This window comes from Pangasianodon hypophthalmus, chromosome 6 (genome assembly GCF_027358585.1).
Source record: "Pangasianodon hypophthalmus isolate fPanHyp1 chromosome 6, fPanHyp1.pri, whole genome shotgun sequence".
Lineage (NCBI taxonomy): Eukaryota > Metazoa > Chordata > Actinopteri > Siluriformes > Pangasiidae > Pangasianodon > Pangasianodon hypophthalmus.
The window spans coordinates 9,334,009-9,346,631 of NC_069715.1; the positions used below are offsets into that span (position 1 = coordinate 9,334,009).

At 39.1% G+C, this 12,623-nt stretch overlaps 1 protein-coding gene across 4 annotated transcripts in view; it reads left to right on the forward strand.

Annotated features, from left to right (window-relative positions):
• The window catches only part of srgap1a (SLIT-ROBO Rho GTPase activating protein 1a), a 94,236-nt gene that overhangs the window by 31,098 nt on the left and 50,515 nt on the right, over positions 1-12,623 (forward strand). For all 4 annotated transcript variants that reach the window (XR_008301947.1, XM_053235094.1, XM_026927122.3 and 1 more), the window contains exons 2-3: positions 315-510; positions 9,270-9,432. Coding sequence is in view for 3 of the 4 variants with exons in the window: in XM_053235094.1 (XP_053091069.1) it covers positions 315-510; positions 9,270-9,432 (359 nt within the window). In the remaining variant the exon portion in view is untranslated. The remainder of the gene's footprint in view (positions 1-314; positions 511-9,269; positions 9,433-12,623) is intronic.

Here is a 12,623-nt window from a genome sequence, read left to right on the forward strand (position 1 = left end):
CCTGAATAGTGGTCAATGATTTTCATTTTTTTTATTGAGAGCTCAAACACAATGTTCTACATCAGAAACTTTGTTTGCTAAGAATAACAATAATAAACTCCTTCATTCCTTTTAGTTGATATTAATACACTTAACTACCAAACTAGCTTATCATACATTATTACATCATGTTAGCTACTACCACTTTTTTAACCTAGTCAGTTACGTTTTTGGACAATACTGGAGCTTTTACTTGCTGGGTCAGCTAGCCAAGGAATTTAAGATTTGTCCGCATCTGAATGTTTTGACTGACATTTTTCTTTGTCTCTGTGCAGAGATTCGAGCTCAACTGGTGGAGCAGCAGAAATGTCTGGAGCAGCAGACAGAGATGAGGGTCCAGCTTCTGCAGGACCTCCAGGACTTCTTCCGCAAGAAGGCTGAAATCGAGATGGAGTATTCCCGTAACCTGGAGAAGCTAGCTGAGCGCTTCATGGCCAAGACCAGAAGCACCAAGGACCACCAACAATACAAGTGAGTGCTGTGTTTGTGGTTATGAGTGATACATCACTTGGTGTGTTGGGTGACACACAACCTGAGCAGACAGCTAAAATGTAGTTAACCGACTGAGCACAGTTTGATTCATCAGACATAGTGGCTTCTTCATACATGAACGAGAAATTTATTCGATTGCAAATAACATGACAGTCTAAAGATTCTGCTTCCCATTGATTAACCATTTACTAAAATACATTTTAATCCCACGCTGTTTATTTCCTTGTCTTACATGGCAGAAATGGATGAAAAATGGCATTTTCAAGTGCCATTCTTGAAAAACCTATTTGTAGATTTATTTATAAATAAATTCAAAGGAAATGAAATGCAATATCCTGTGTGGACAGGCAGGACTGTTTGGTTTCACACTATTAAACTATATTTATATTTTACGGTTTCCTCAGTCTGCTTTAACAAGCTAACTTTTTTGTGTTTTCTCAAAGAGAATTAAAAGAGAATTATAAAATTATTTGACGATTGATGATGATTTTTCATCACAGTGGCATTTAAATATTACTTTTTATTTCTGACTTTCAGAACATATACACCCAAAAATTGGAGTCTTAGGGTCTTAGTGTAAATATTTTATGAAGACAGTTTTAAAGGTGGTTAAGGTGTCATCTCTGTGTTGGATCATTGATTTGTGTGCCATTTACTCATATGAGCACAACTGGTGCATTGATATGTCATGAAATAATTATAGTCTTTTATTTTCTTTTAGCATTACTGTGCAAAAATCATTAAAAGTTCAGTTTGAATACTTCTTGTGGATGTAAATTAATGGACTATAAATCTAGCTTTAGAAGCGTCTATAAACACTTTCCTTACAGCTAAAATGAAATATTATGATACTTCAGGCAAAGTCCTAGAGTCACTGAGGTTAGTTCTCTCTTGAAAGTTTTCCTTGAGTGAAGACACTGAGCTACAAGCCGGGACGGTAAAGCAGCTGGAATGCTGAAGTGCTTTTAAAACAAGCCTGTGGTCTTTTTGTCCTGTCGGAGTTCACTATTGTCAAGAAGACCGCAAGGCCCATATTTGCATGATGTTTAAACTGGTTGGATAGGAAATATCTAAAGTCTGTTTGCCTTAAGCTTCTGTAAATAGAGCAGACGGCTTGCTGCTGACCCAAATGAGTCCAGCAGCTGTGAGTCTGACTGTAACGCCTGCGAGTCTCCGCTTTCATTGTGTGATATACTGGCCTGTCAGAGTAGAGGCAGTCTAAATACTGATTGAGCCTATTTGAATACGTGTGAAACTTGTGGAGATGGGAAGCCAGGCCTGTCCTGCCTCAGGCCATAGACGGATATGCGGTAAAGAAAATATTGAGACAAAGCACCAAGTCCTGTGTGGGTTTTTGTCAATTTCATGGCTTTCCTTTGAAAGGTTTTGTAGAGTAAGAAGTCTAGAAGGTGCTACTATGAATCAAGAAATGAGGGCTAAATCCACATTAGTATTGCTGTGGATGAACAACAATCAAATTCAGTGTGTCTGTGCTGAAGAGCAGTAAACTTTATAAGGTTTTTACAGTGAAGTTGTGCTGTGATTTTACAAGACATTAAAGTCATTATATTGATTTACAATATGGCAAAACAAACCAAAATCAAATACAAGTGTATTAGCTAATAAAATCTCTAACATGCTGCCAGTACCATGTTTTGGTGTTTTGGTTATAACTAGGCTAAAAAGTTGTAGCTAATGTCAATGCAATATAATGATGTATGGAGAGCTAACTAGCTAGTTATGTGCATTAATACAGAGTTAATACACAAATTTTCTAGTGTAGACACGTTTGAGTCCTTAACAAAAATCAGCATAACATTTCAGATGTCCTTGCATTACACACATAAAATAATTTGAGTCTTGCTTTCATCTTCATAATCATCTCTCGATATAGTTAATCGCAGGAGGAGAGTTATATGACAGCTTTGCACTGCAGTTGATTTTGGTCAGTTTCGTCAGTATTTCCACTTACCTGAGTGTTACTCATTCAGGAAAGATCATCATCTTTTGTCAACGGTACACCCCAAACAAATCCAGTGGGATTCAGAACAAGTAGTGTTAGCTACACTTACAGCATTGAGGTACAGTGCACCACCTTGAAGCTCATAAGGTTTTTTTTGTTTTGTTTTGCTTTTCAAAAGTCTATAAGGGTAGGGTTATTCCTTTTCTGGTTGTTGAAACAACTTGTCCACCAGGCAACTATGAATAAAAGACTAAAAGCCCGGACATGAAATCTGCTTGTCCCGGCCACCCAGGCTGCTGATTTGTCCACCCCTCTTACAGATCTTGCCGATGCTGTGATTTCACCCAGAGATAACCTAAGAGACTGCAGGAATACTCCCAAAACACAATAAAAATGATAGTGCCCAATACTGCAATAATAATTAGCAACCAATAGTTTTTGTTCAGCCCTATGCTGGAGAGCATCTTTCTTATGAAATGCAGGATTATTGATAAATCATGATTTTATGCAAATGGAAAATCTCAAGCCCATCTGGCAACTATATTACATGTATAGTTATATTAGGTGAAGGTCAGTTTTGATTCGAGGCTGTCTTTAAGTTCAGAGTAAATGGCTTAAATAGGGCCTTGAAGTTGAGATTAAATATACACCTCTGTTTGTGTATAGGTCTGCAAAGACAAATGTAGTTGTCTATACTAGCTGTGTGTCCTATTTAAAGGTCATCCCTTTTGTCGTCATTTAACGTAGCCCAACTTAAAGACTCGCAAGATTAGACGTGAGGAAATCCGCTTGAGGATATAGGGAGAGGAATTCAAACAAAGTCAACTAGCATCCCACTGACAACTTTTAAGTGTTGTCTTGGGAGTGCAGTACGTTGTCTCACGTGAGCACACTTCCTCATGTTTGTGTAGTGCTACTCTGATCCTGAGCGCACACAGACACACACGCAAACATGCACAAACAGGGAGACAAGAGGCAGCTGGATCACCAGAGCTTTGGTGCTCAATGGTTAGTGTTCTTCTATAGCCATGTGGTGGCCTCATCCACAGAGGACAGCGCAGCTGTTTGCTGAACTAACACATCCGGCTCTGTTTGTTCAGGGAGGTGTGCTGGGATGGGGACGGCAACGATCTGATTACGTCCAAAGTCCTCCTCCTCCACTACCTCCTAGAGACTTCACAAAGATACCAGATTTTTTTGTGTGCAGAACACATATTTTATGGGATCTGGCTCACCAGTTTTGTCCATTTAGGGGATTATGTGTTGGACATGATGCTTTGGTATTGGCCATATTACAAATATCATTGGCCGGATCACTATACAGCATTCTGTGATACAGTATAAGCACTTCATACAGGCAATTTATCTACATAAGTTGTTTTGAATAAGCTGGCGTTCCACTTTGCTAAATCCTCCACTAAGCACACTGTACTGGGTCTCTGAGGACCAATTAGCTCCCATTAGTGCGCCCACTGGCTATATCGTCCTGCCATGCATTAACTGTTGAATGGGATTCCTTTCCTGTAGGTAAGGGGTGAAAGTAAATTACCAATATCAAAAGTGCCGTCTTTATTTTTCTGCTGAGTTGTGATTGACTTTGTGCAGTCAGCAGCAATGGAGCTCATGAAGCTCGCTGGGTGTAGCAGGGAAAAAGGCTAGCTAATGAAAGATCTGTTGTACCAGCGTTAACACTCCTCTGAATTTTACTTAAAACAGGAATAATATTGTAATCAAGATCATACTTTTCGGTTTAGTGTTTTATTGTTGGTAGACCCACAAGCCAGACTTCTAGGTACTGCTAGAGAATCTGGAATTTTTCAGTCTCTCAATGTACCCAGCTACGTCTGCTTTCACAGCAGAAGGCTATTTGACCAACATTGCAAACTGCTTTAAACAAGCTTTTATTAAATCCAGTGACTATATCTTGCCTTACTAGACGCTTACTTGAAACCAGTATATGAAAGTACATATACATGGAAGTATGACTAGCCAATCAGATTTCCACCTTTAAGATTCTGAAGCTTTTGGCCAGTAAAGTGTACAAAAACTTTGGGAGCATCTGAGGCTGAGACTAAGTTGTTGAAAACTCACTTCACTGCCCCTTTCTCTTCATTTCTTCCACTTTTTTTGGCTACAAAATGACTTAAATTTAATTACATTTGGCATTTTTTCCCCAGCTCAACAGTGAGTTCCAAAAGCCCACAGCACCTTGGAACATGGCTGAATCAAAGGGACACTTTGTTCTCAACTTTTAAAGAAATATGAGCGGATCTTACTGTCCACCCAGTGGACACCAGGCCATCTTTTTATTCAATATTGGATAGATTTTGCACAAATCTTTACAGTGTTTAGGTTCAGCTGTTATCTACTGGCCAGTAGTTTTTCAGTAAGATATAAAATAATGCCAGTTTGGATTTCCTCACCTTGTTGTTTTGCTGCACTGGGATACTTTCACCTTTTCTGTTTAACTGGCGTTTGCACACATGTACTCTTGACCTGTTAATGCAATGGTTGTGCCAGAACATGTCAAAAGCATGTTCTGAAATTCGTGACCTAGGACAGTGGTTCCCAACCCTGGTTTTTGAGCACCTTTGCCTTACATACTTTGTTTTCTCTTCTCTAATGCACCTGGTCCGACTAATCTTATAATCAACAGTAGTCTCGCAAACCAGATCTGTAGCTTTCACTAGAGATTTTTTGTACTTCAATAAACCTGTTCAGAGAATTGCATGCTTTACCATGAAGAAGCCATTTGACTGACAGCGCAGACGACCAATCATAGACTTGCCCTTAGCTCACTGACAAATATGCGAGTATGTCTCATTTATTTGCCAGTAATAGTTTTTAAACAAAATTTGGAATAACTTTTAAAGATAGAAATCTGTGAAATTTTGTTCAGTCCAGAGACTGTATCTTGCTCTGGAAAGCTTCTTGCTTGGAAACCAGTACATACAAGTGCTGACAGCCAACTAGATGGTAACAGTGTAAAATTGTTTAAGCTAGTGGCTGCCTAAATGTGAAGCAGGTATCAGGCACTCCATGGGAAGTTGGAGCATGTTAGATTGAGTCCACAAGGATGTATCTAAGTTAAAAAAAATAAATAAAAATTTGCAGAACATGTTGTCTTCTGGATTATGGTTGGGATTCATTGATCTAGGAGATGGCCAGGCCATTGCAGGGTTAGCTTGCTTGGCGTTAGTGTGTTGTGTTTCCTTTGAGTGTGTGTGGTATAAGACTCTGGGAAGTCACTGGTGGTCACAGCAAGATTGCATGGCCAGGTCAGAAGGTCATCTCATCAGGGAACAAAGCTGCCACTGCTTTCTCCAAGAGCATACTGAGGAATTGTCCCTTCTATTCATTCAGTTCAGTCTGTGCATTCCTAACCTCACCTCATCACTAAGTACCATATTGTTCTCAGGAGTAGCTGTGACCATAGATATTTTGGTGGGGCAAGACCACATTACAAAAAAACATAACCTCAAACAAAATTAGGTTGACACCCTATCATAATTGACATATGCTGTAGGCTAATAGTCAACAAGACTTGAATGCACTTGAACAAATTAATAATTTACACCAGTTTCAACAAGAGAACAGAAAGTTGTAGTCTGGTCTAAAAGCTAGCACCCCAGCACAGATGAATAGACTGAAAAAAAAAAAAGGTCAAACAATACAGTTCACTTAGTTGATCAGCCTGAATATCTCTGATATAACTCCCACCTAACCATTTATTTTGCGCTGTAAGCCAGGTATTTTGTTCGTAGAGAAAGTACCATAAGTGGGGATGGTGGTGAAATACTATACGTTGGGACGTTGATGATTTCTATAGTCTGAATGTTATCTGTTGTAGTTCGACCCTCATGGCTGTGTCTTCACCACTGTTAACTTGCTGTTGACTTTTTTTGGTCATAAATTTCGTCTTTGTTCAATTTATCCTTGGACGTGCTAAGTAAGTAAACTCATTGTCCTTGCCAGTATTAAAGTCAGGTAGAAATATGATGATCTATGACCAGTTTATGATGGCAGAGGCTTCCGTTTGTTTGACTTATGCGTGCCAAATACGTATTCCATACAGCTTTAACCACAAGTTAAGCAGGATTTCACTTCATTATTCAGCTTCGTCACATGCTTTCCATATGTTCTGCAGTATGAAAGAAAAGTCCCTAGTGCCTGCCTACTCAGGATACTGATCGAGTCTCTTGAAAGGTTTTATGGTAATTGCCATCCGACCAAGCCTGCTCGTGCTGCCATAACTCTCACGGTCTGAAATCTCCTCTTGTGAAGTGTGCTCCTCCAGGCTTTTAGTTCAATTAGATTATCCATTTCATCCAGTCTGGCATGACTGATCTCCCTCCCCATGCTGTTTTGTTTTTTTTAACTTTGAGGATTGTTTATCACCTTATGTATTCAGTCATTCCATCCAAGAGATTCGCTTCCTGTTTCTGTTTTAGATGCTGTGGTGTTCATGAAAGTATGACTGAATATGTCAACTCAGCTGCTCTCTCTCTCTCTCTCTCTCTCTCTCTCTCACACACACACACACACCCTCACTCACTCACTCTGTCCTGTCTGCGTGGCATGTGGATGTCCGTGTCATACAGTTCAGGGCTGGGATGTGTTGACCCACCGGTTGTGTTGACACGTGCTGCCTGTTTTGCAGGCGTGAGCTCTGGACCAAAGGTTATTCTAGCGTTTAACCCTTAGTGAGAATGCATGATATGAAAACAGTGAGGAAATAGCAATACCTCTGCAGGTGAATGCAAAAAGGCACAGTCACTTTTATGTGTGCACGTTTGTATTTTGTGTATGTGTGTGTGTGCTTGTACACTATATCACATCTCTTGCCTTCAGGAAATACACAATATTAGCAGTTTGGTTGTTTAAAAATGTGTGAGGTTTCAATTGATTAACAGTAATCAATTACAGTTTTCCAAAACAAAACCACCACAAGGGTAGTTTCTATCAAAATGGCAAAGACTCTCCGTGTATAATAAACTGGAGGATAAAGTGGTACCTGTCAGACTACCTACAAGCTTCGTCTTAGAGTTTTGACTATTTTTACTACATCTGGCTGGAAGGCAAGTTACAGGATTGCAATAATGGAGTGAAACTCTTTAAGGCACTCAGTGTGATCAGTATACAGTAGATGCTACTGCCTCTTGCACTTTTCTTGAATACCTGTTCATTGTCTCACAACACAACTTCAGCGTGTTAGTTAAAGTGAATGCAAATAATTGACTAAGAAATTATAACGTTAGTTAACTTCGTTGGTGTGCTGACAGTCTGTATTTGGTGTGGTTGATACATCCTGCTGCAATGATATAGCATTAGAAACAATCACAGCATTATCAGTCAACATTTATTCCTAACTTTAGAGAACTTCTATCCATCTATCTATCTGGCTAGCTAACTTACTTGGAAGATATCCACACCTCAGTTCAGTTCTTCTGGCTCCCAGTGTGGCTTCAAATGTTCAGTGAAGCTTAAATGAACACAAATCAGTGTGGTGGCTGTTGTGTTATGATTAGCCAATCAGGCAAGAGCTTCAGGGCTTTTAATTCTCCATATAACCAAATCCATGTAAACGACATAGAAACATCTGGCATCAATGAGCAGAGAGAGATTGTGCATGCGATGAGCAGACTTGTGACCTGAGTAAAGATTCTGGAAAGATTTGGTCTCATATCAAGATATATCAAGCTGTATCTTATATCCTATTTGGTTTATATCAAGCCATTGTGAAACAAAGGGGAGGAGTCTTTTGAAAGTTTGTGGATTGTTTACTGCTGTGCCACTTGCTTTGTCAGCTTTCAAAATTATAGGCAGAAATTACAAAATGGAAGCAATTTAATTGACTGAGAGAACGTAACCCCAAATAGGGTCTTGAATGGCCTGTGCTCTGGCCTATGGAGTGGTTTAGATTATGCTGAGGAAGTATTAAACAGATAAAGAACGCGTTACACACAACCGAAATGTTCTCTAAACTAAAACGGCTTTAAAATAGTGTAAATGTTCATCTTTCCTTATCTCTGTTTTCCACACTGCCCCAAATATTCCCTTAGCAGAATAAACTTCCTTGAGTTTCAAAGTACTTCATTTATGCCCTTTAATGGAATTCACATATTTTGATTAGGTTGTGTTACTTTGGCTTCTGTAGACTTTATTTATGTTCTGGCAGCTCTGTGCCACACTGCGGTATGTTGTATTCTGTTGATAGTTCACTGTATTGCGTGATTACATTTGGACAAGATAAATACTGTTCTGTTTTGTCCCCATGTCAGCTGAATGTAAAAATGTAAATTCAGTAGAATTCAAGGCACTTTAGCTAAGACTGTAATAATTATTTAATAAATTTCATATTAAAACAATGTAAATACTCTAAAATGAAAGAAAATCAGAACATCAGTACTTTAACTATTAAAAATAAACTATAGCGCCCCCTTTTTAGTGTTAGCAGTGTTTGACGTAGCATCCAGGAGGTTTTTATAATGTTTTTGGGAGGTGAGAGGAAACCGAAGAACCCAGAGGAAGCCCATATACAGAAACTTCACACAGACAGTAACCAGAGCTCAGGATCAAACTGGGGATCCTGGAGCTGTTATGTTTATTGAAGATAATAGAGTAATAAATTGCAATAAAATTGATGATTATAATTTCAGTATTGAGTTCAGTTTCAATATTGAGTAGTGTTGCAGTTTTTTTTTTTTTTTCAGCCATTATCTAACCAACTCCCCTTTCTATGTTCTTACATTTTTTCCTCTTTCTTTGTCTGCAGAAAAGACCAGAACCTCCTTTCCCCAGTGAACTGTTGGTATCTGTTGCTGAACCAGGTGAGGCGGGAGAGCAAAGACCACGCCACGCTGAGTGACATCTACCTGAACAATGTCATCATGCGCTTCATGCAGATCAGCGAGGACTCAACACGCCTTATGAAGAAGGTTAGAGCCGCAGATGTCCTGCTCCCTCAATAGACAGACCAGAAAGCAAACAACACGAACACATAAAAGCAGTATGCTTCTTTACATTCATTCTGTTTCCTCGTGGTTAACTGAGCTCCTGAGGCTCCCATGTGGAATCACATCCGCCATTTGGTCTCTTTTAGGTTTGCTCTTTGTTTGGTCTGTGTTCCTTTCAAGTAACTCTCACCATGTCCCTCATATACACTAGACATCTGTTCTGTGCTGTTATATTCAAAGGACTAGAGCGTAAAATACCACCCACTCGAGACACGACTGCCCTCTCTGCAGTTAGCCCTTTGTGAAGCAGGATCATGTGCCTGTGCTTTTTGTGGTTTTTGCCTGTCTTTTGAGCAGCGCCAATATTCTTCTCGACAGAGTCGCGAGGTGGGTCTGACCATATGGCCAGTTGTGGTTCCACTCTTAAAGAGGAGCTTTAATCATGGTTCCCTCAGGCCAGTTGACGTCTGTGGCCCTTTTCGTCAGGAAGGACAACTTCTTGAACGATCATGCGCTCCTGTATCAATTTAAGTTGACCACAGGACTAAATTACAAGGCCCAAACGTTGCAGGGAAATGGTTGGAGTCAATTAAGGGAACTGATGAGCTGGGCTGTAAGGCCTCGAGATGGGGAAAGCCAGAGGGTCCCTTCCAAAGCAGGGAAAATACTAGCCTTCTCTTGATGTAAGCCAAAATGCTATGCTCCGCTCTTACTGTTTCCCTGATGTGATTCAAAGGTACTTATTATTGTGTGGGATGTTGAGGGGCCTATGATAAAAGAACAGATGTGCCATGTGTGCACCACAGCTGCTTTCAGCAATATGACTGACTGATAGTGGAGCATAATAACAGAGACTGAAGACTCATGAGTCATTAGTGTACTGTATGTAAGTGAATACTTGTGTAGCAAGGTCACAGTCACAAAGTGTTGTCCTCATTTATTCTCTTTCCTGCTCGCTCCCTTTCCTCACCGTCTCTAGCTCTGTCATTCTTTTCTCTCTTCGTGTTGTGACAGGGCGCTTGTAGGGCAGAGACAGTGGGTTGTGCTCCTAAATTGCCTTGAGTCTCATGTGTCATGCTTAGAAATTTATAGCAGGGTTAAAAGTGTCTGCACCCTGTAATCAGCGATCTCTGACCACAACATAGTTTCAGTAATGATCCTCACACGCAGGCCATACATACACACAGCTGGCTCACTGACACACTGTTAGTGTGTGTGTGTGTGTGTGTGTGTGTGTGAGTGTGAGTGTGAGAGAGAGAGATCAGGTCAGCTAACGCTGTGTGTGCTTCCATGCACGGTGATCTTTATCTGATTTTGCTAGTTATCAGAATAAAAGCTTATCAAGTGGTCATGCAATGATGAAGTACAATGAAATTATAATAAAGCCAATTAAATCATTTGAATTTTAGCCTAATAATCAGATTATCCAGGTCATGTATATTGTTATTCTCTAACATCTTTTTATGTGCAGCTGTGCCTGTGTGCAGACATTACTGGTGATAGAAAAAGGCTTGAAAAAAGGATCAAAATAGAGAAAGCCTGAAGACAGACAGCAAATATATGAAATTATATTATTATTATATAGATATATATTTGATAGGCATGAGACGATGCGCAAAAGCCACAATATGAGACTGACCCAAATAAAATATGAAATTTTAATACATTTATTTTGTAATGACAACAAATCGAACCTGCAATATCAATACATTGTATTGTCTTAAATGTATTTCATGAAAACGTTATTATTAATATGGAAAGATTGTTTGATGGTAGATTGTGCCTTAAATTATTTAATTTGCCTTAAATAATAAAATTGATCTGAAAGTGCCCATCAGATGGCTACGCTGTGGATCTGCTGTGAATTCCGGATAGTGTGAAATGTTGAGCAGTAGTGTACTATGGTCCATTTCTGTGTAATTTTTTTTTCCCTCAAGTTCACGCAGGCCGAATGAAACGAGGCGGCAGGCCTTGTGCTTGACACATGTGCCATAATGCTTCTTCTGATTAGCTTAACTTTATGGACTATTAAGTAAGCATGCTTACTTTGCGCTCTGTATGCTACTACCTCTGGGGCTGCCGCCTTGAGTGTAAGAAGAGGTAGAGCTCATAATAAATATTAACTGGAAATATCACAATACATGATATTATGAGCAGAAAATTCATTTTGCCAGTATTTTGTATGGCGATATTCAAGACAGCGATATTCTGTCTCATGCCTGCTTAATATTTACCAGAAAAACAACCCAAGAGCCACTCATTGGCAGCCAGTAACCTCAAGTCAGTTGTCCTTCAAATTGATAAAAAAAAAAAAATACAAGTGATTCATTTAAAAAAAGTTGTGTTTGTTAGAAAAATGGAAAAAGATTGAACACTACTTTACTTTTTGCTCAATAAAGAATAATTTTCTTCAATTTAAAAAGGCTACCATCTCATTAGTGGAACATTACTCCATGCTTATAGCAACGGTACTGAAAGAAATACAATTATTGACTGACTCATGTGGTTTCCCCATTATCAGATTGCAGAAGAACATGTAAACACATTAATTGGATCTGTTTTTTCCCAGTAATATTTGTAAACACACTCAATGCGCTATTTTGGTGTTGTTTCCAAGTGGGTTATTCTGTAACTTGTTTTGTGGTCAATCTTTACCAATTCAACCTGTATACATAAAGCATTTTAAAATTTCACCTTTCTTGAATTTTACTATATAATTTTCAACTATCTATTATTCTGAGGTATTAAAAAAACAAAACAAAACAAAACAAAAAAACAGGATTTTGGCCTGTACACAATACAGCTTCTTATTAAAAAGACTGATTATCTAGCTTGACAGTGTGCACTAAAGTAGCTGTGGTTACTGTGGTAAAAAAAAAACTTTATTCTTAAAAATGTTGAAGCAGCTTTATTTAATCCAAACTCAAACGGACTTTGGCATTAAAGGAATGCTTTGCTAAATGCAAATATGCATTTCCAGCATGAAGTCCCTTCATGGATGGTCAGGCTTTAAAACATGTATTTTGTTTTCATTATTTATTCCTCTGGCTTTTTCTGTGCTTGTGGGCTATTTTAGGGAAGCAGTGGTCTGATGGGAAGTGAAGGTGAATTTCCGCACTCCTGGAAGCTCAGTGAAAAGAGCACTTTTTAGAGCCGAGTTGCAGAATAAACAC